This window comes from Toxorhynchites rutilus, chromosome 1, assembly GCF_029784135.1.
Source record: "Toxorhynchites rutilus septentrionalis strain SRP chromosome 1, ASM2978413v1, whole genome shotgun sequence".
Classification (NCBI taxonomy): domain Eukaryota; kingdom Metazoa; phylum Arthropoda; class Insecta; order Diptera; family Culicidae; genus Toxorhynchites; species Toxorhynchites rutilus.
The window spans coordinates 151,950,055-151,974,571 of NC_073744.1; the positions used below are offsets into that span (position 1 = coordinate 151,950,055).

Here is a 24,517-nt window from a genome sequence, read left to right on the forward strand (position 1 = left end):
AAAAAATGAAAAAGTTGTTGTTAGAAAAACTTGTTCCCTGTAAAGGTCCCGCCTTCCGATATATGATTGATTTGCTGGAAATTTAACGGGCTAAAAAAAAATTTAAAAAATACGTTTTTGAGAGAAATAAATTTCAATTTTGAAAAAAATGGGTAATTTTTCTTTAAACTGTTTTTGGTGTTACTTATGAAAATTTAAACAATTTCCTACATTTCATCCCTTGACCAGAATTTGGTAGATATTATAGGTTTTGAGTTATAAATTCTTTGTAAAAAATAAAGAAAATAATGTTGGCCTTTTTCAAAAAGTTGTCTAATTCTTTTTAGAAGATTTCGACTTTGCAATGTTGCTTAAGTGTCCAATGTCTTTTCACTGCTATCTAATATGGTGCTGCCAACTTCTAAAACGAGTTGGCATAAATTCGGTCTATAGGGTTAAATAGGGTTATGACCTGGGGTGGCATTGCGCATTTCGAAACGAGTAACTCGTTTCAAGAAAATTCGAACTCAAATCGAAATGGTTTTAGTATTATGTATATTTTTCAAGTTCATATTTTCGGTGTACTAGATTTAGAGTAAAATTTGTCTCGCAGAGAAATGTAAAATTTTTGTGTTCGTAAACAAAGCTGGTCAAAGGCATGTCAAAATGGCCGAAACGAACAAAAATCACTCGTTTCGAAATACGCGATGTCACCCCAGGATACGGTAATATTGTTAGTGTAAAAAAACAAAATACAGAATTATTTAATTCAATTCGCTCGTATATCACTTCTAATATTTTCTTAGAATGAAACGGAATGTTTCATAAGAAATTTTGGTTAATCCTGAAAAGAACCGATGGTTTGCGTGTTTTTGTCTAAACGCTCTCGTAGTTTAAATAATAAGGTAATGAAGTCAATTTGAAATCGTAGTTCACTATGTTGTCACTTCCATGTTTACCAAACACTGTTGGCTGCTCGATTACTAGAGCGATACTGGAACAAGATTGCAAATGATATCTTCTATTTTTTATTATTTTTTTCGTTCGAAGAAATGTTTTCATCTCTCCTTAGTATGCCTGTTGTGCAAACAAACGAGAACTAAGTACGACGCAAAAAGTTTCGCGAACGATTCGCAATACTACAATGAAATGAAAAATCGCAAATGACATATTCCATACTTTCTTCCGTCAGAATACGGAGGGAGCTTAAGTTGCAATATTTGACTTTTGGTCAGTATTCGTAGAGCAAGAACTGTATTCGAACTGTACCCAAATTAGCGTTGTCGGAAAAGATGCTTTTTCATGTGTTACAGGGTCAAATGCACAAACCTTTTTTAAGAGTATTAAAATGTTTGTATGTAAGTAGTAGACTCATGTTCTTGGACTGAATGTCGGCCTGAAATTGTTCCAAACAATAACGATGCCAAGAAGGATTCGAACAAAGGCCGACTACGTTATAAGGCTACGGCTACTGATGCTGCTATACGAATACAATAAACGAGAGCTTTATTGTTGAGAGTAAAACGGAGAGCGCAAACAACTTTTTTTTTAACTTTGATGCATGCTTATTTGCAAAGTGTCTCTCATTTTGCTCTCTCATATTGTTATGGCGAATGTACTACACACAAACTTGCCTCTCGTTTGAGTATATGCATTGCCAGTATGAGTGGCTAACACGTTTAAAAAAATATTCAAGCTCACCTAAGGGAGTGTGGGAGGTCGAAAAAATCGATTTTTTCCTGCATTTTTGGGAAGCTCATGTCATCATAAATGTTGTCCTAAAATGATTTTCGATATTCGATTTCATTGGAAAGTTACAGCCAAAAGTATGAGGTCATATAAGGTATGAGATGTTTTTTTCAAAACCATGTTTTTTTTTCAGCTTGTGGTATCGATATCTCAAGATCTACTCGTCCGATTGGGCTGAAATTTTTTCTCGGCATGTAAAATGAAGCATCAACGCGTTACATAGCCGTTTTTTGATATTTGAGTATTCCGATTTTTCGTGATAAAAAAATCGTTTTTTTCACTTTTTACATTGACTTTTTACAAAAATTCATAACTTTTGAACTACTAAGCTGATTCAGATGATCGACATATGACAAAATGAGAGATTGGACAGAAGTTTACATCAATTATTGGGAAATATTTCTACGCGTCTATCACAATTAATAAAATGTTGTGTTTTTGTTTTTTTTTAAGATGGATTTCAAAACAAAGTTGAGAGTATTTTTGTACTCGCTTGTCTTTATGCAGACCGGAATATGTTTCCCCAAAACGTACTTCTAAACTAAGAAGCCTCGTCATGAACTTTCGCGGTTCGAGAACTACGTAAACATGAGAGATGCAATAATTTCAGAGGGAAATATAAAATACAATTCTTCCGTTCACATATTTTGGTAGTCTTAGGCACCATATCAAACATAATCTCTTACAATGCATGAATTGATCTTACATGGCAACCACTCAAACTTTTCACTTATAAAGCAAATATGTTGAATTCAATTGAATTCGAAAATTGTTTCATTCAATCGATAATTTAATCAATACAATACAAATGCTTGAGACAATGGTAGTTCCACGTCGACCTTGCGGTTTTATCGTAGATATAACCCACCCATTTTTTTTGTAAAAAATATTACACCTGCACAAGATTTAGATTTTGTTTTTGAGAATTATTGATCGTATTTTTTTGACGTGGGACTACGTCTAACCGGAGTATATGGAGATGACATGAAAACCTAAAAACAGAACATGCAGGAAAAAATGAAAGATTTCGTATGCTTATAATTCGAACATTCCTTAATAGATCGGATAGATTTTTGCATTAATTGTTAGGAAATATTTCTACGCGGCTATCACAATTAATAAAATGTTATTTTCCATGAGATAAACAATAGAATAACTGTAAAAAAAACGCTATTGGGGATCAATAAGTGCCACTCATTTTTTCGAATTGACCTTCCACCTATTGGAGGGATTGAAGCTGTTGCTTGTCATGCAAACATCAGAGGAAAAGACCTCTGTATTGTCAGCTTGTATTGGCCTCCGAGAGCTGCGGTTAGCCGCAAGCAACTTGTTGACATGTGCTCACTCCTTCCTGAGCCACGATTGATCTTGGGAGACTTCAATTCTCACGGAACTGCCTGGGGGGAACAGTACGACGACAATCGTTCACTGTTGATATATGATCTTTGTAACAGCTTCAATATGACACTTTTGAACACTGGGGAAACAACACGTGTACCTAAACCTCCTGCTAACCCAAGTGCTCTTGACCTCTCGCTTTGCTCGAATTCACTATCGTTAGATTGCAAGTGGAATGTAATCCAGGACCCCAACGGTAGTGATCACTTGCCAATCAAAATTTCCATCACCATTGGGTCGAATTTTTCTGAATCTATAAACATGGCATATGACCTCACAAGACACATTGACTGGAAAAAATATGCGGACGCGATTGCTCTAGCCATCAATTCCAGAGATGGTTTACCTCCATTGGAGGAGTAAAACTTCTTTTGTCGTTTGATCTATGACAGCGCGGTTCGCGCTCAAACGAAACCCATCCCAGGTTCCACTATTCGTCGAAGGCCTCCCAATCCATGGTGGGATAGCCAATGTTCCAAGCTTTATCAGGATAAATCGAACGCATTCAAAGCTTTTCGGAAACGTGGAACCCCTGAAAATTTTCAAACGTATTTGGACCTTGAAAATCAATTTAAAAACTTGATCAAAGGGAAAAAACGCGCTTATTGGCGAAATTTCGTGGGAGGTTTGTCACGAGAAACGTCAATGAAAAAATTATGGAAAGTGGCTCGAAACATGAGAAATCGCTCTTCATCCAATGAAAGCGAGGAATATTCACATCGATGGATTTTGAATTTTGCACGGAAGGTTTGTCCTGATTCCGCTCCTGTGCAAAAAATTGTTCGAGATATACCACAAGATAGGTGCGATCTTGATTCCGAGTTTTCGATGGTAGAATTCTCTCTTGCTCTGCTTTCATGTAACAATTCTGCTCCGGGATCGGATAGAATTAAGTTCAACTTGCTGAAAAACCTCCCTGATGTGGCGAAACATCGCTTGTTGAATTTATTCAATCGGTTTCTGGAGAATAATATTGTTCCAGATGATTGGAGACAAGTACGAGTTATAGCTATTCAAAAACCCGGAAAACCCGCGTCCGACTTCAATTCGTACCGCCCAATAGCAATGCTGTCTTGTATACGGAAATTGTTGGAGAAAATGATCTTGTTTCGCCTTGATCGATGGGTTGAAACGAATGGCCTACTCTCAGATACACAATATGGGTTCCGCAGGGGCAAGGGGACGAATGATTGTCTTGCGTTGCTTTCTTCAGAAATTCAAATGGCTTACGCCGAAAAAAAACAAATGGCTTCAGTATTCTTGGACATAAAGGGGGCCTTTGATTCTGTTTCAATAGAGGTTTTGACAGACAAATTACACTCTCGGGGTCTGCCGCCTCTATTGAATAATATGTTATATAACTTGCTTTGTGAGAAGCATTTGAACTTTTCTCACGGAGATTCGGCAGTAAGTCGGGTCTCTTACATGGGCCTCCCCCAGGGCTCATGTTTAAGCCCCCTTTTGTACAACTTCTATGTAAGCGACATCGACAATTGCCTTATACAAAATTGCAGCCTAAGACAACTTGCAGATGATGGAGTGGTCTCTGTCGTAGGATCAACAGAATCCGACCTACAAGAACCCTTACAAGATACTTTGAACAATTTTTCAACCTGGGCCATTGGGCTAGGGATCGAATTCTCCACGGAGAAAACAGAGATGGTGGTTTTTTCTAGGAAGCATAGACCAGCAAAACCAAAGCTTCAACTTTTGGGTAAACCGATCACTCATGCTATGTCATTCAAGTATCTTGGGGTCTGGTTCGACTCCAAATGTACTTGGGGGGCCCATATTAGGTATCTGAGTAAAAAATGCCAACAAAGAATAAATTTTCTCCGTACAATTACCGGCACCTGGTGGGGAGCCCATCCCGAAGATCTTATAATGTTGTATAGAACAACTATTCTCTCAGTGATGGAGTATGGCAGTTTCTGTTTTCAATCAGCTGCCAAAACACACTTAATTAAACTCGAGCGAATTCAGTATCTTTGTCTCCGTATTGCGTTGGGATGTATGCCCTCAACGCATACCATGAGTCTCGAGGTTTTGGCAGGCCTACTCCCACTAAAAGATCGCTTCAATTTATTATCTCTTCGGTTCTTCATTCGGTGTAAGGTCATGAACCTATTGGTGATCGGAAATTTTGAGCGGCTGATCGAGCTAAATTTTCACTCCGGATTCATGAGTTCATATCATGAATTCATCTCCATGCAGGTTGATTCTTCTTCGTATATTCCCAACCGTGTTTGTTTCCCTGACTACATCAATTCCTCTGTGCATTTTGATCTGTCCATGAAGCAAGATATCCATGGATATTCAGATTACCAACGATCGAGGATCGCTCCAACGATCTTCGATGAAAAATATAGGGGTATCAATTGTGATAATATGTACTTTACTGATGGGTCCACTATAAATGAGTCCACAGGATTTGGAGTGTTCAACGAATTTTTTAGCACCTCACACAGTCTTCAGAATCCTTGCTCAGTGTATATTGCTGAATTGGCAGCAATTCATTGGGCGCTGGACAGCGTCGCCTCACGACCTGTTGAACACTATTACATTGTAACGGATAGTCTTAGCTCTGTCGAAGCTATCCGTTCAGTGAGGCCGGAAAAGCACTCGCCGTACTTCCTTGAGAGAATACGAAAAATTTTGAGTGCTTTATCCAGACGCTGTTATGTCATTACCTTTGTGTGGGTCCCTTCTCATTGCTCAATTCCGGGTAATGAGAGGGCTGACTCATTAGCAAAGGTAGGTGCGATTGAAGGCGATATTTATCAGCGTCAAATCGCCTTCAATGAATTTTACTCTTTAGTCCGTAAAAATACCATCGCTAACTGGCAACGCAAATGGAACGAAGATGAATTGGGCCGGTGGCTTCACTCGATTATCCCTAAGGTTAGCCTCAAACCATGGTTCAAAAGTCTGGACTTGAGTCGGGACTTTATTCGCACCTTCTCCCGACTCATGTCCAATCACTGTTCGTTAGACGCGCTACTCTTTCGTTTCAATCTGGCCGGCAGCAATATCTGCGTTTGTGGCCGAGGTTACCACGACATCGAACACGTTGTTTGGTCGTGTGAGGTGTATCTTGTTGCCAGATCGAATTTAAAGAACTCCCTTCGGGCTAGAGGAAGGCAGCCCAATGTGCCGGTGAGAGATGTGTTGGCTCGGTTAGACCTTGATTACATGTCCCAAATATATGTTTTCCTTAAATCTATCGATGTTCGTGTGTGATTATCCTTATATCCTTATACCCTCCATTTCTTCCTTTGTGAGTAATTGGTCCGCTTGCTATAAACAGAAGAATGAAATGTAAATTCACAACTGATGTACGAATAGATTTAAGAATTGAGTGTGTGTGATTATCAACATTGTAATAATTTCCTTATACCCCATCCTTTTCCTGAGAAAATGTCACCCTTTTAATCTCGAGTCCACCACGAGTAATCGGTTTCCCACATTACTAACCATAGATTTAAGAAAATTGTTCATATATATAGTTTTAAAAATATATTTAAGATTTCGGCTCCTTTAAACTTATGTAAATGAGCCTGTAAAAATAAACGAATTTATAAAAAAAAAAAACTGTAAAATGTCAAGCGTTATCTAAACGCCCTAACTGCCAAGTTTTGATTGGTCCGATTTGCGGTTTCCCCAACACAGACTTCAAAATCAATGTGCCTAAAGGAATCCGCTTTGCAAATACATGCAAGTAGGGGGTATTTTTGTTCCCACCGAGTTGTATTTTCCTAACACAGACTTCATAATTATTGTGCCTAAAGGAATCCGCTTTGCAAATTTATGCAAGTTGGGGATATTTTTGTTCCCCCCGAATGTGTTTCACTAAGATGGATTTCAAAACAAAGATTCCTGGGGGAATCCACTTTGCAAATGTGTGCAAGCTGCAAGTATTTTTGTACTCGCTTGTCTTCGTGCAGATTGAAATATGTTCTCCTCAAACACTCTTATACTGAGAAGCCTGGGAAAATCGTCAATTCAGATACTAGACGTGAATGAACTTTCGCGGATTTGGACTAGAGGGCGCCATTTTTTAAAAAAATTTCTTCAAAGCTAATGTTTTTTGCACTACATATCTTAAAATCTGAGAGGTTTTTTTTCGGTTTTGAGCTATTATTTTTTAAAGTTTACATGTTTTCTGTCTTCGTTCTCTCAGCAAAAAATTATAAAAATCAATTCGCATCTTCCATTCTTCCTTTTGCATCGTGCAAAACCGTTGTGTGTGATTAGTATTGAGAAAGGCTACTGTCTACTAGCTCGAGCGAGACAATAACTTGAACAATGATGATCATAGTTTAAATTATGGAGGCTTCGAAATGACCCAGTTCATTTTGAAATACTAAACTAAACTCTAAGGATTGAAAAAGATCATTTGGAAAGCCTCGCTGTCATCTGGTCGCTAGCTGGATGAATGATGAATAGTGAATGCTGTGAAATTGCGAATGACATGTTTATACTGAATATCCTGATTTCAACGTTCTGATTTCCTGAGACGCAGTCCTACATCAGAAACAAAGTTAATACTTTCTGGAATTTTCGTTGTTGTTGAACAAACACCATGGTTTAAAATAATATTGAACCAGTCGGGCCAACCAGAAGAGCCCAACGAGAGTATATACGACTCATGCGGCTCGCGGGCCACAGGCTGAGTATAGCTAGAGCCACTTGAAAGTTGTGAGGGTTATAAGTAAGTGAAACAATTGAAATGATTCGAATGAATAAACTCTTGATGATCCACGCCTTGAATAGCAATCGAAATTCAGGTGTCTCTCTTCGATCCACCGTGAGTATATAACCTGACATCGAGCCAAAAAACAGCAGTTCCAAGGATCTGGTTATTGAACCCACAATCTTCTCCTAAATGCCTCCAGTATAATTCTCACAACGAACCGAATCACCCAAGGCACCCACCCTCCTCCGAAAGTAAGTGCAAACGGGAAGCGTTCGTCAGGAAAGAGCTTTCGCCAAAAATTGATTTTCCTGCACGGTCTAATTAAATTCGTTCGGTTGATTTTGCTTGGCGTCACTCCCGGGGACGAATTCGGTCATGTCACTAGCTCCGTCTGTCATCCATCGCCTTCATCCTTCGCGGATGCTGGATATGGGAGAACGACGACGACTTGTCGTTTCGTTCGCTTCCTTCCTCGATGGAATTGCTTCCGGTGCTCATTTTACATTTTATATCCATTTCGTTTTATCTCCCATATACATAGTCTTGGCAGTATCATGTTGATTTTCGTCGTGAACTGAAATTGGAATCCGTTCGCGATAATAGAAAAACTTTCTGCAGAAAATAGCAATCTCGTTGATGAGAGATTAATTAATTTCTAGTTTAGATTGAAGTGATTTGTCCTATTTTTTGGTTCGGTACAATTCGAACAAAGCATTTTGGCTATTGGCCAGACGACATACGTGTTATATATTTCCGCAGAACAATGCAAAATGATTGATCTTTTTCCGGTATACACAACCAATTTCGCATGCAAAAACAAATTAGCTTATCACGCGATTTAATTCCCTCTCGAATAAGAGCAGTGCAAACAGAGCAAAGACCAACGGATAAAAGAGTACTCATCATCACATCGCGGATCCGCTTGACTGTATCGTTAAAGTGATAACGTGCTCGGAATAAATTATGTCAAGTGATTTAAATAATTTTGCCCACGCCGCCATCCGGTTGATACTCGTCGTCCCTCGGTCGGGGCACCGGCAAAGCGTCGGGACGCACACCGGGCGGAATAAATCACTAGCATAACTCTCCGGAGAAAATAACGCGCTATTTCATCAGCCCTGCTACTGCTGCTTCTCCATCACCAGCCCATATCTGGCGCGTCGTTCGTATCTCCAGCAGAAATCATAATCGGCAGTAGACAACACCACCCCCACCAGTGGAGCGCGCAGTATGGCGGCTAGGAATGCTCAGATTCCTTCACAGAGATTCCCGGGAAGGGAGACAGACATTCAGAGTGGATAACATTTCGAGTGGCATCTTGTCCTTTCTGGTTCAGGCACAGCATGAGCGGGTTACATAATTTTTGTCTTGGTTTTTCATACGTATTTTGACGTGGGACTACGTCTAACCGGAGTATATGGGGGATAAAATGAAAACCTAAACACAGAACATGCAGGAAAAAATGAAAGATTCCGAATGCTTATAACTCGAACATTTCTTACTGGATCGGAAAGATGTTTGCATTAATTGATAGGGAATATTTCTACGCTTCTATCGCAATTAATAAAATGTTATTTTTCATTAGATAAACAATTGAGTAACTGTAAAATGTTAAGCGTTATCTAAACGTCCTAACTGCCTCATTTTGATTGGCCCGATCTACAGTTTCCCTAACACAGCCATCAAAACCAAACAGCCTTGGGGAAATCGGCATTGCAAATACATGAAAGTCGGGGGTATTTTTGTTCCGACTTAAATGTGTTTCCCTAACACAGACTTCAAATACATGGAGCTTAGGGAAATTGGCATTGCAAATTCATGCAAGTCGGGGGCATTTTTGTTCCGACTGAAATGTGTTTGTCTAACACAGACTTCAAAACCAAGATGTCTGTGGAAATCGGCTCAGCAAATAAATGCAAGCTGCGAGTACTTTTTGTACTCGCCTTTGTGCAAACTAGAATATGCTTCCTTAAAACGGTCTTCCGTTCACATGTTTTGTCCTAGGCATCATACCAAACGTAAAAGGATTGTCATTAAATTTACTTGTAACGAAGAACATAATCTATCACAATGCATGAATTGACCTTATATGGAATTATACAATAATACTTGCTTTGTGAGTAATATATTGAATTTGATTGAATTCTGGAATTGTTTCATTTAATCAAAAATTTAATCAATACAAACAAATGATTGCTACGCTAAGATAGTCCCACGTCAACCTTGCGGTTATATCATAGATATAACCCACCCATTTTTTTTTTCATTCATTATTACATTTTGAAACAATTTTGGAACTTTTGGAATAGTGTTTGTTTCTCTCTTGTTCCTGAATATGTATTTATCATATTCAGCATTAATATAAACTTTTCATATGGGGATTCATTTAGGGGCTTTCCTATCGAAGTGAAGAAACAAATGTAATGTTAACTGGATATGATGGAAAACACATTATTTTTGCATGACCATTATGATTTGTTTTTTATTCCGAATGTTGGTAGTAACTGTATTGCTTCATCTTCTCAAAAGGCACTAACGTTCCTAAAAGAACTTCACAGTCTCAACGTAGTATCTAAAGTCTATGTTGGCGTTAGAATTGATTATTTCGAGTTGTATTTGTACAAATTTTTTCAATGATTAATCGTGTTGAACGAGGTTCATGACCATTTGACAATAAAAATAATCGAATATCAATCTGTTCCGATGGTATAAAACAAATTCACGCTAAATGACTCAAACATCTTGAATTTGGATGAAATTAAATAAAAAGTATAAGAGTCCATGCCTAAGGACACGAACAAAAACTTTCCATCGGCCGATAGTTTTTTTACGGTTTGGGCTAGTGCAAACACCGACTGCGATGCATTGTGCCCATATTAGAGGCGCGCAAACTAGCTCATCATGATGAACAGCTCAGATCATCTCAACTCATCTAAAAGAGCTGTTCTTTATGAACAGCTCTTCAGCTCAGCTGTCAGTGTCGACGTCTGGTGGCGACTTTCAATTAGGGATCCAAACTCGACAGTGTAATCTCTATTGGCGATCTAACGCAAAACGTAAACGATCGGTGAGACATCTGGATTTTGTTTTCGAACTAAGAAAATGATTCTAATGTAACCTAAAACTCAAAAACAAATCTCGTATATTTTACTTCCGGGCTTTCCAAGGTAGTTATCACATGCAGGAATCGTGCATTTTTCTACTTGAATTTGAACTACTCGAATTTCCTTCTTTAATTCAACCATTGTCAACATTTTTATAGTTTTCACTACTGAAACAGGTGAATAAATAACATGTTATATATAAAATTGCGCAGAATTAAATTTCTTACAAACTCATCGCAATCAAATAATCTTTTATGATTATAACATTGTAATTTATGGAAAGAACTACAAACCTTTCATAAGCTCACATGGCAAAATTTAAAACCAGCATCACTTTCACCGCAGCGCCGCCTAGGTGTAGATTTGTACGTTAGATCGCCAATCAGATTGGAAGACACGAAGCCAGTTTTGAAATGTTCAAAATTAAATGAAGTTTTTAACACCATTTTTTTTCCAAAATATATATTTTTTATAAAGGCTCATATGGCGTTAGCCTCACGGGGCCGGGAGTTCAATACTTTGACAATTTTTCTTATTATCTATGTTAGTAATATGTAACCGATTACTCGCGGTTGGCTCGAGGTTAGTATTACAAGTGTTTTCGTAATTGGGATGTTGATGTCTCCAATGCTCTGTACGTGTGCCCGACACGGGATACTTCCTATTGGGATGCAGCTGTCCATTAATCAGCAACGCCCCCCTAGTCTGTACCTCATATCTAGCGTGGTGCGTCTTTCTCGACTCGAGGAATCCAGGATAGAATGGTCACTAGCCGGCGCAATCATCTTCTCGTGTAGAGTTGTCATGAGCGGTACAACCTTTGGCTCTTGTTGAATGATCAGTGGACTGCACAACCTTCGGCCCGTGTATATGTAAAAAGTATGTGTATGAATTGCCGCGACTAAGTAAAAGTTTATCGATCGGATAGGAGGGATATGAAACGGGGACACAACGAAGGAAACATCATTAAACGTTGACATCGGCGTTTCTGAGGAACAGGTATAGATGAAGCAGAAGATCAGGATCACGGCTACCTAAGATATCCCGGACGGGGATCTCCGATTGTGTGCCTTGTGCTCTCAGTGCTCTAGAGAGCTGAGAGCGAGCAGTATGGAACCGGATACACAACCAGACAACATGCTCGATGTCGTGGTAGCCATCGCCACAATCACAAAGATTGTTTGCTGCGAGCCCAATGCGATAGAGATGCGCGTTTAGGTTGTAGTGATTGGACATAAGCCGAGATATCACGCGAATGAAATCACGACCTACATTCAATCCCTTGAACCATGCCCTCGTCGAGACCTTAGGGATAATCGTGTGTAACCAACGACCGAACTCATCTCCACTCCACATGCGCTGCCAACTTACGAGCGTGTACTGACGAGGAATGTGGAAAAATTCATTAAAAGCAATTTGCCTTTCAAAAAGAGTGCCTTCTAAAGCGCCCACCTTAGCTAGCGAGTCCGCTTTCTCATTCCCCGGAATCGAGCAATGAGAGGGAACCCATGCTAAGGTAATCTTGAATAATTTTTCGACCAAAACACTCAATAGTTGTCTTATTCTTGTTAGGAAATAAGATGAGCGTTTATCAACCTTCATTGAGCGGATTGCCTCTAATGAGCTGAGACTGTCTGAAAAAATAAAATAGTGGTCGATGGGCAATGTTTCAATGATCCCCAGTGCGTAGTATATCGCACCCAGTTCAGCAACATACACGGAGGATCTTTGAGTTTGAAAGAGGCACTGGAATTTTCATTGAAGATGCCAAAGCCAGTGGACCCGTTTATGAATGAACCGTCAGTAAAGAACATTTTATCAGATCTAACTATGCCCCCATATTCTGCCGAAAATATCGGCGGAATAGAATCTGAGCGTAGATGATCTGGGATTCCATGGATTTTTTGTCGCATGGACAGATCAAAAATGACAGAGGAATTGCAAAAGTATGGGTAGCAAACTTGGTTGGAGATGCCTGGTGAAGGGTGCACGTCGTGGGTAAGGTTCTCATGGTATAAAGACATAAAACTTGACTGAGGAATCAGTTGGAGTAGATTTTCGAAGTTATCATTCACCAATGGATTCATGATCTTGCAACGGATGAGAAATCTGTAGGATAATTCTGTGAACCGAAGAGTAAGCGGGGGTACTCCTGCCAAAACTTCGAGACTCATCGTATGTGTCGAATGCAAACACCCCATTGCTATACGCAGGCAACGATATTGTATTCTCTCCAGCTTGAGAATAAGAATCCTGGCAGCTGATCGGAAGCAAAAACTGCCATATTCTAACACTGATAATATCGTTGTTTTGTATAACTGAATGAGGTCTCCTGGATGGGCACCCCACCATGTTCCGGTTATTGTTTGGAGAAAATTGATTCTTTGCTGGCATTTCTGTTTCAAATATGCAATGTGTATTCCCCAGGTACATTTAGAGTCAAAATATACTCCAAGGTATTTGAAAAACATCGAGTGCTTGATCGTTTTGCCGGATAGATGAAGCTGGAATTGGGCGGGTTCGTGCTTCCTAGGAAAAACGACCATTTCGGTTTTCTCCGTAGAGAATTCGATACCTTAATTAATAACGATAATAAGATACGATAATTTTTAACACCATGTTATTAAAGTAACATGTATTCCTGACTCTCATTTACCCATTTGTCTATACATTTCTGACATTATTACTGAGATTTTTCATTATAATATAAATTTGTTTCCAAAAACAATTTAATTATGAGATTTTTTTACCGCCTACAAATAAAGTTTTTTTTTCCTTTAAATAGAATACTCATTTGAAACGCAGAAGTTAAGTTCATAATTTTAATTTTAAAAACTTGTTCATTCTGCCTAAAACCCAATTATTATGTTTGGCGGCCCCTAGACTAGTAAACATAGCTTAATGCCGTCAACGCGAATATAACAGTTGAAAGGACGGGGAACAAATGAAATAAACTAATGTCATAACAGCGAGAGGCGCTCAGTCCATTTGAATGTTTCAGCTCACAGACTGCAATTCTACAGCTCTTTTTCCTCCTGCATCATAATCAAAGTGAGCTGAAGAGCTGTTTGTTTTCTTTTGCTCCGTGTCATCTCACTTCAAAGAGTCGATTCTTCGGAACAGCTCATGAGCGAATGGCACATCTCTAGCCCATATGCATATCTCTCCATACCGATCAAACTATTGGACGATAAAAAGGCTGCAGTCTGCGGGAACCACAAGGCCATTGTTCCTGGAATATCATCAGCAACGACCAACGGGTTTTTATATTGTTGTCATCCAATGGACAGCCGTAACCCATCGCTTTTGTGTAATCGATCCAACACACAGTAATGTTACTGATGCGAAATTACCTGTGCATTGGCAAAATGAGGACAAAAAATTCGTCATCATTAGAACAAAAACGAATCCATTGGCACTTTTCAGGACCGCCAAACCTTTCACAAAAGAGTTATTGAAAGATATTAACAAAACAATACGATGCATTCTAAAGCGATAACCGAATAATAAAATATTGGATTGGGGAACAAGTTCGTAGCGTTTTTATATTTATTTTATTTTACAACGATTTGTTTGCTGTAAAGGTAAACATTCGATAGAACTCTTTCTGCTCTACAAAACTATGTTAATTGTGTTTTTCAGTTATTTAATTTTTTATTAGTTCTAAGGCTTAGAAATGAAATACCCTGAGGCATACCGGAGGCAAGAATTTCGACATTATATGTTCATTGCTTTTTATCGAGGACATAAAGCTGCCGAAGCAGTCTGAAACATTTGTGACGTGTAGAGAGAAGGGCTAGTCGAATACAGTTATGCATTAGAAAAGCAAATCCAAAATGACCGCCACAACAAAATGGCGATATATATTTTTTGACGTGGGACTACGTCTAACCGGAATATATGGGGGGTAAAATTAAAACCTGAACACAGAACATGCAGGAAAAATGAAAGATTTCGAATGCTTATAACTCGAACATTTCTCACCGGATCTGAAAGATGTTTGCATCAATTGATAGGGATTATTTCTACGCATCTATCGCAACTAACAAAATGTAATTTTTCATTAGATAAACAATTGAATAACTGTAAAATGTCAAGCGCTATCTAAACGTCCTAACTGCCTCGTTTTGATTGGCCCGATTTACGGTTTCCCTAACACAGCCATCAAAATCAAGCAGCCTTCGGGAAATCGGCACTGCAAATACATGAAAGTAGGGGACTTTTTGTTCTCATCGAAAAATGTTCCCTAACACAGACTTCGAAACCAAGCAGCGATGGAGAAATCTGCGTTGCAAACACATGAAAGTATGGGGAACTTTTGCTCCCACCGAAATGTATTCCTTAACAGAGATTTCTAAACCAAGGTGCCTGAAGGAAATCGGCATTTCAAATTCATGCAAGTCGGGGGTATTTTTGTTCCGACTGAAATGTGTTTCCCTAACACAGACTTCTAATCCATGGAGCGTGGGGAAATCGGCATTGAAAATTCATACAATCGGGGATATTTTTGTTTCGATTGAAATGTGTTTTCCTAAAACAGATTTCAAAGCCAACGTTTCTGGGGAAATCGGCTCTGCAAATAAATGCAAACTGCGAGTACTTTTGTCCTCGCTTGCCTTTGTGCAGACTGGAATATGTCTGTCCTAACACGATCTTCTGGACTTAGGAACCTGGGAAAATCGTGCAGACACTAGAAGCGAATGAACTTTCCAGTTTCATGCAAATTCGCGGTTCGAGAAGTATGTACACTTGAGAGATGTGGACTTCAGAGGGAAATGTAAGATAAAATAATCGGTTGATAATTCTTCCGTACATATTTTTTGTCCAAACGCAAAAGGTCTGTAATTAAATTTACTTGTAACGAAGAACAATCTATCACAATGCATGAATTGACTTTACATGGCATTTGATCAATCTTTTTACTCACAATGCGAATATATTGAATTCAATTGAATTTGGAAACTGTTTCATTCAATCAAGAATTTAATCAATACAAAAGAATGATTGCTAAGCTAAGGTAGTCCCACGTCAACCTTGCGGTTATATCATAGATATAATCCACCCATTTTTTTCCAAGACCCAATCAATATTAAATGGAAGGACTTGACTAATAGAACAAAGTTATACATGAGAAATGCAAATCCAAAATGGTCGCCACAACAAAATGGCGGATTACATATATTCTCAAAACTCCATCAATATGAGTATCAAATAAAAGGACTTGACTAGTAGAACACAGTTATACGTGAGAAATGCAAATCCAAAATGGCCGTCACAACGAAATGGCGATATATATTTTTTTTCCAAAACCCAATCAATATGGGTATCAAATGAAAGGGCTGAGCTAGTAGAATACAGTTATGCATTAGAAAAGCAAATCCAAAATGGCCGCCACCACAAAATGGTGATATATATTTTTTTCCAAATACCAATCAGTATGGGTATCAAATGAAAGGGCTTGGCTAGTAGAACACAGTTATACATGAGAACTGCTAATTCAAATCGCAAATCCCAAAATCCCATCAATATGTGTATCAAATGAAAGGGATTGACTAATATAACAGTTATTTATGAAAAATGCAAACCCAAAATGGCCGCAACCACAAAATGGCGGATTACATATTTTCTCAAAAACCCCATCAATATTGCTAACAAATAAAAGGACTTGACTAGTAGAACACAGTTATACATGAGGAATGCAAATCCAAAATGGCCGCCACAACATATTGGCGATATATATTTTTTCCAAAACTTAATCAATAGCCATAATGAAAGGGCTTGACTAGTAGAACACAGTTATTTATAAAAAGTGCAAATCCAAGATGGCTGCCACTAAAAAATGGTGGATTACATATGTTCTCAAAACAAACCCCATCAAAATGGGTATCAAGTGGGGTACATCGGATTTCCATTATCCACAATTAGTTGTTTCAACATATTCCCACGATTTTATTTTAGTCTCATCATTGTCCTAGATTAATAAAGGAAGGGATGTGATAACTATTAACTGCTACTTGCCTAATTATTTTCTAGCTTTTAGTACATTAAACCGTTTAACTTAAAACAGTTTTTTTCCTTTTTTTTTTTCTTCTCGACTCTATCACTCAACTGAAACGTTGGTAATTTTGTACCCTGGATGAATTTGTTGTTTATTGTTTTAAATGCTTTTGAAAAATCACATTGTAAGAACAGCATTCTTGCTTTGATTTTGTTCACATTTGACAACCCTTGAGGATTACAGAGAGCATTATCGTAAGCATTTTTAACTTCAGGAATATGAAGAAAAAAAATTTGAATTTTTTCAAATTTCTAGACTAGAATATTGCTTTAAATCGAATATATCTAAACCGAAACAACTAAGATCGATGAATAACATAAAATTAACGTGAAATAATAAATTGAAACAGAGAAACACCACGCACCAATAATTATCACGAATACCGCTTCTATGAACCGCAGGTAAAAATTCTACCACAGGTCCCGTCCGAAGGGACTTACTCTACATTATTCTGTTCACGTTTGTTGCATCGTTACCCGAAATGTATCTATCCTTTTTCTGTTTTCCCGTTATTATTTTTTATCTAGTTTGCAATCAACTACCGAACGGAGTAATGAGGGTCAAACCGAATTGGGGATGGCTTGGGCTGCCAAAAAGAAAACAAACTGCACCGAGCCTTGGCTATTCGTTTATCACTTAGCAAGATCGCCTCCACGCCAAAATGGGTCAAACACGTACACCGCTGAGGGCAACGGAATGGCACATTTGGAAATGAAATATAAATGCGATATGAAAATAAAAAAAACGGGAGCGGCTGATTCGACGAGGGGGACCATTGCCACGAAATTGACCATTTTGCGCAATTGGAGCAATTGGTTCATCGTGCGCCCCCATCTGTCTCAGTTGAACATTATACGGGGCGAACAACGGAAATGGTGTCACCTTGCGGCAGCGATGACAGCATAGCGATTATCTACTACTAACCTGTCGTCTATATCCAAACTCGGCAGCGGAGGCAGGGGCAGAGCCATTCCGGCTGCCACCGACGGATGATCCGCGAGATCTGGCATAGGCGGTGGCACTGGCTCAAGCTCCATATCCTCCGTATCCTCTGAATCCTCCGGGATGATGGCAGTTCCCGAGTGGCTTGTTCCGCAAGCCGACAGCACCGTCACATCTGGAATGCTTGCCGTGCTGCTGGCTGTGATGGGAGCCAGAGTGCTCGGTGTAGCCACACTGGTTCCCGGCTGGGAACCACCGGCTGGCCCCGACGTTACTACATCCTCAATATCCGAATCGATGCCTTGGGCGAAATCCATGTAGAACGAATCCCGCGAATCACTCGAACCACGGCGTAGCTTTAAGGACAGATCCGGTGAGCTGTCCATTGTGTATAATCTTTGTCTGCACTTGCACGGATTAGCAGGAAAAGCTTGACACTACACTATCATCCTTAACCACAGCGAAAAACGACGGTGCAATGGTTGTTGCCACTTGAAAAGGAAAGCACTTTCACTCGGATGGGTACAAAGTAGCGCTTTACTTTCCGATCCACCGAGTAAAACGAGTCACAACAAGCGAGACGAAGAAGGCCATCCACAAAAACACGGACACCAGCGAACGATTCGAGCGTATCCTTGGAGGCTGATAGCGCCTTCACCTACGTCACTGTATGGGTTTTCACACTTTTCCCTTATCAACACAACACCAACACATGACTGTAGTATCCCGTGGCACACTTACAGAGCACACACACACACGCTCTCGTGGAATACCGATAGAGACGGGCCGTTGTCACATCGTAGTACTACATTCGGTTACCGCCAATCCGCCTACCTCTCGAATTCATTCAATCAATTTTTCTCCAGTAACAGGAAACAATTTCCGGATTGCAATTATGAGCATATCGTAACCGCTCACATCACTATTTCACCCTCCCAATTCCAATCAGGTACACGAGAACCGATTGTCCACCGCCGCCTTTTCCACTGCACAGGAAAAAAGGGAGTAAATTTCCACGACAGGACAAGCAGTCACACAGCTTCCTGGTTCCAGTTTTCTCGCAGACTAGTAAATCATACAATCAACAGCACGACAACGCGATCGACCGCTCCTGGCGGAAAACACTTTCTTCTCCGAGCGTGAACACGATGATACTAACTGACCCGTTTTTCCCGAGCCACGGGGAGACACTTCCATTTACCGCGCTCTGCTCGATGCTCTCCACTATCTCACCAGTGTCCTGGACACGCACACACACACGCACACACCTGCTTGTTCTGGGGGAGCAGCAGTTTTCCCGAGCGAAAAAAAAATTGGGTGGCACTCTTATTGTTGTTTTTGCGAAAATTTGGCATTTATGGCGCACATCCTGGAGAAGGATAACTGCCGCCGCTCTCTCCTCCCGTCTCACATACACACACACGTGCGATGACAAATTTTCTCACCGGATTTAGACCTGCGTGCGACTAGCCCATAGCAAGGCTAGCTACGAAATGAATAGCGCTGGCGAACAATTCGAGGAACGGGAGCGATATGTTATTCCATATTTTCGGGGTTTTGGGAGAAATGGTGTATTTGCGTGAACGCAAGAGAGAAGAGGAAACCGAATATGTGCTGGATATGACTCGTGAAATAGGGGGTATCGAGAGATGGTTCCTTTTAGTCCATTGAGTTTGACGGCATTACTATTTGCTCGTCGAATATGATCATTTTCGACGAAGGATTACGTCTTTTATTAACCCTTCGCGGTCATTTATCCGCTCTCAGCCACCACAGCAAAAAAATATATAATCTTGTACAGGCCGGACTCGATTATATACAGACTCGATAATATACAGACTCGATAATATACAGACTCGATTATATGTGATTCGATTATATACAATGTTGGACTCGATTATATACAGTTTGAAAAAAAAGTATTTTTTCTACATTTTAAATCTGACTTATATCGAAAAAAAGTATCCTTTGAACGTTAAGGTGGAATTGAAGGGGGGGGGAATATTATACAGTAAAAATCGTGATTTTTGAAGATTTTACTTGAATCTACACCAGGAATTGTTTATATCGATATTGCAGCGAAATTAAGAAAGATAGAAGTTGGGTGTCAAAGAACGAATCGTAGAGCAATTTGAGCTTTAATTTGATTGATACTATCAAGTTCTATTTAAATTTTTGGGATAAAATCAATAATTACACATTAAAAATTATCAACTTTGAAATTTCCCTTCCAAAAAGTTATTTAAATCTACTAATTTAGATGTTCCACCACTATGTCTTGAACTAAATTTTTTCATCTTTCAAATGAAAGCAACTGAATTGGCTTAAACAGCGTATTCTTTAGTGTAGAGCCAGTTTGAGGCAACATAGTCCGAAACAAAAAAAAAGTTCTATAACTCTGTCATTGTTGAAATTCGAACATATGCGTAGAAGGATTTTTGTCATCAAATATGATCATTTATCACCTTCTGAGAGATTCTGGAAAAAAAATATTTTGTTCATATGAGAATGGTGTTTTATGATTTTAAGGTGATGACGCAAAAATTAAATTCTTCTTCTATTTTCAATAAATGAAAAATACATGGGGGAACCGCGGGTAATACGAACAGTGAGGGTAAAATGGACAGGTGGTTGATTTGCATAGTTACATTTTGAATTTCAGATTTCTGTTGATGAGAACACCTTCTACATATTATTATTCTTCTTCTTCTTCAATGGCACTAACGTTCCTAGAGGAACTTCGCCGTCTCAACGTAGTATTACTTGCGTCATTTTTATTAGTACTCAGTTAGGTCGAAGCTCTTGCCACGACCAGACGTGTTTACGGATTACACTGCGTATCGATTGTATTCGAATTGCTTTTGTTCCACACTTCGGTGTGAAGATAGACCTGCCTCGCGTTAGGACAACTAACGACAGTTTTTGCATTCTTGCTATTTGAGTTATCATAGCAAAAATGACACCTGTGCGCTCCCGTGAGAACACATTCAAAGTGGATTTGTCCAACTTCCCCAAGCGCCCATCGTTCGAGGAGATACACAAGTTTGTACACGAGACAATCGGTCTATCCATTGACCAGGTTTTCAGACTACAGATGAACCATGCCCAAAACTGTGCTCATGTAAAGTGCTGCGATCTGAAGACCGCTCAGGATGTTGAGCAACACAACGAAAAACACGAGTTGGAGGTGAATAAAAACAAAATCAAAGTTCGACTCTTGATGGACGACGGAGGAGTAGAGGTCAAAATCCATGATTTGTCCGAGAATATTCGGAATGAGGAAATCGCAGAGTATCTCAAGCAGTACGGGGATGTTCTTCTCATCAAAGAATTGGTATGGGGCGATAACTTCGCCTACAAAGGAGTATCGACGGGAGTGCGGGTAGCGAAGATGATTTTACGAAGACACATTAAGTCGTTCGTTTCTATCCAAGGGGAACAATCATTGATTACGTATCGCAACCAGCCACAGACTTGCAAACATTGCCAAAATCTTCAGCACCCAGGCATCACTTGTGTCGAGAACAAAAAGCTTCTCGGACAAAAGACTGATCTTAACAATCGACTGAAGACAATACAAAACAAAACCTCGACCTACGCGGGAGCGCTTAATGGAACCAACCTCGGCAACGATCTTCTGCCGAAGTTTGTGGGTACCAATCTAAACAAACTCAACGAACGAGCGCGAGTTGCTCAGCCGAACGCGGATGATCGCTTGGAAGCATCTTCCTCTCGTTCAACTGCTACCACGTCATCTGATACAACTTCGTCATCCCAAACCAATTGTCCCCTAGAACCATCTAAAGAGACAACGATGTCAATTTCCACAATAACGTCGACGGCACTCATTGATGAATCTATACATCGTGCTCATGGAGATGAGGCTGCTCTAGTGGACAACGGAATCAACGAATGCAACGACACTCGGGACCCGCTGAGAGTAGAGGGTTCTCAGCACCACAAAGTCCATAGTGAAACCGACGCAGTAAGTGTAAGCACTTTCAAAATTCCTCTTTCTATCCTTCATTCCCATCCCACCACAATGGAGATTTCCGAGAGTGAAAGCAATGAGTCGTCGTGTGAGAGTGTACCACCTCAAAAAGTAAAACGAGGAAGGGGGCGTCCAAAGAAACAACGGACATGCTCTCCGCCTCATGTATCTACAGATATCACTAACAAAGTATCGAATATGTCGTCCCAGTCACGGAATGAGGGAGATGATGTTTAAGAAGTATTTCCTCTGCTACATATTACCCTCTCCTTAATAAACTATATTCAGTACCTTATGCCTCATCCATTGCCATATGAATAATCTACCAATCAGCTACAACATTGGTAGTATTAATACCAACTCAATATCTAGTACTAATAAAATAGCAGCCTTGTCCACCTTCGCACGTTTAATGGAGTTCGACATAATTTTGCTCCAAGAAGTCGAAAATATTAATTTTAGTATATCTGGATTCAATGTGGTGACAAATGTAGACGAAAACAAACGAGGGACAGCAATAGCGCTTAAGCCTCACATCCCCCTCTGCAACGTGCAAAGAAGTTTAGATAGTCGAATCATAACAGTCAAGATCAACGACTCAGTCACTATATGTAATGTCTATGCACATTCAGGTTCGCAAAATTTCTCTGCTCGCGAAAATCTTTTCAAAAATCTCCCCTTCTATCTACAAAATAGTAGTAACTATTTGATTCTAGGCGGTGATTTTAATAGCGTTATAGCCTGCAAAGATGCCACAGGAACCAACAGTTTTAGTCCCTCTCTCAAACGTCTCGTTGATAATCTTGGGCTTTATGATGTATGGGATGTATTGAATGGAAATCGAATAGATTATAGTTTCATTCGGGTAAACGCAGCATCACGCATCGATCGAATTTACGTTTCACAGGTTGTTGTTCCGCATCTCCGTACGGCTGAATATTTTGTGACGTCTTTTTCGGATCACAAAGCCTGCAAGGTACGCTGTTGTTTACCTGATCTCGGACGTCCGTATGGGCGAGGATTTTGGTCTATTCGTGCACATGTTCTCAACTCGGAAAACCTTGAGGAGTTCAGCAGAAAGTGGAACTATTGGCTTCGAGAAAAACGGAACTATAATAGTTGGCTAGAATGGTGGATAAATTTCGTAAAACCCAAAATTAAGAGTTTTTTCCGTTGGAAAACTAACCAAGCGTTTCGAGATTTCCACGCAAGAAACGAATTTTTGTATCGTCAATTGAAAATTGCTTATGAAAATATGCAGAACAACCTGAATGGGAGAACACAAATAAATAAAATTAAAGGACAAATGCTAAAATTGCAAAGCAATTTTTCCAAAGCGTACGAACATCTAAATGATCGATTAATCTGTGGGGAAAAACTTTCTTCTTTTCAAATCGGTGAAAGGGTACAAAAGAAGAAGAACAGTACTATCGACAAAATACAACATCAGAACCAGCTACTCACTTGCACTAATGAAATAGAGAGTCATGCGTTTGACTATTTCAAAAACCTCTACACTGCGGAGAATTTAGAACAAAACAATTACTTTCCAACAAATCGAATTGTCCCAGAAGGCTCCGTAAGTAACAATCAGCTGATGAACGAAATCACTACCTCGGAAATCTTCTTCGCTATAAAGTCAAGTGCATCGAGGAAATTCCCAGGCAGAGATGGTATTCCTAAAGAATTTTACGAAAGAGCCTATGATATTATCCACCCTCAATTGAATTTGATGCTTAACGAAGCAATTCGAGGGAATATTTTTGAAAAATTTGTTGAGGGGATAATTGTACTCTCCAAAAAGCGATCCGGAGACGATACAATTAAGTCGTACAGACCCATAAGCTTACTCAATTTCGATTATAAAATTTTGGCTAGGATATTGAAACAACGACTTGACCATGTGATGACTGAAAATGATATACTAAATAAAAGCCAAAAGTGTTCCAACTCAAAGAGAAACATATTCGAAGCCGTGAACGGAATAAAAGACCGAATAGTTGAACTAAATTGCAGAAGAAGGTCAGGGAAAATAATTTCCTTTGACTTTGATCATGCCTTTGATAGAGTGAATATAAATTTTCTTCTGGGCGTGATGCGGAACATTCGCTTGAACCAGGAATTTGTGTCACTAATTGGGAAGATAATGTCCTCGTCAATTTCGCGTTTACTAGTAAACGGAAATCTCTCTCCCGAATTCCCTATCCTACGCTCAGTAAGACAAGGCGATCCTATCAGTATGCATCTATTTGTCCTGTACCTACATCCCCTCCTTGAAAAGCTGCGCTCAGTTTGCAATGGTCCACTAGATCTAGTGATAGCATACGCGGACGACATTTCCATCATCACAACTGATAGCAATAAGCTTCCGATCATCGAACAAACCTTCGTGGACTTTGGCTTATGTTCGGGATCTATTCTGAATCTGACAAAAACCGTGGCAGTTAACATTGGCTGCTGGCAACAACCCGATGAGTCTGTTTGGCCGACAGTTCGTCCCTCCGTAAAAATTTTAGGGATCACATATTTCAACTCTATGAAGCAAACAATCGACTTCAACTGGAATGATGCAATCAGAAAGACGTCGCAATTGATGTGGA

The 24,517-nt window shown here is 39.6% G+C and overlaps 1 protein-coding gene across 1 annotated transcript in view; it reads right to left on the reverse strand.

Annotated features, from left to right (window-relative positions):
* LOC129767941 (proton channel OtopLc) overlaps positions 1-19,408 on the reverse strand; it is a 71,803-nt gene extending 52,395 nt beyond the window's left edge. Inside the window, exon 1 of the mRNA XM_055769256.1 lies at positions 17,909-19,408. Coding sequence (XP_055625231.1) covers positions 17,909-18,312 — 404 coding nt within the window. The 5' untranslated portion in view covers positions 18,313-19,408. The remainder of the gene's footprint in view (positions 1-17,908) is intronic.
* Between the last annotated feature and the right edge of the window lie 5,109 nt (positions 19,409-24,517).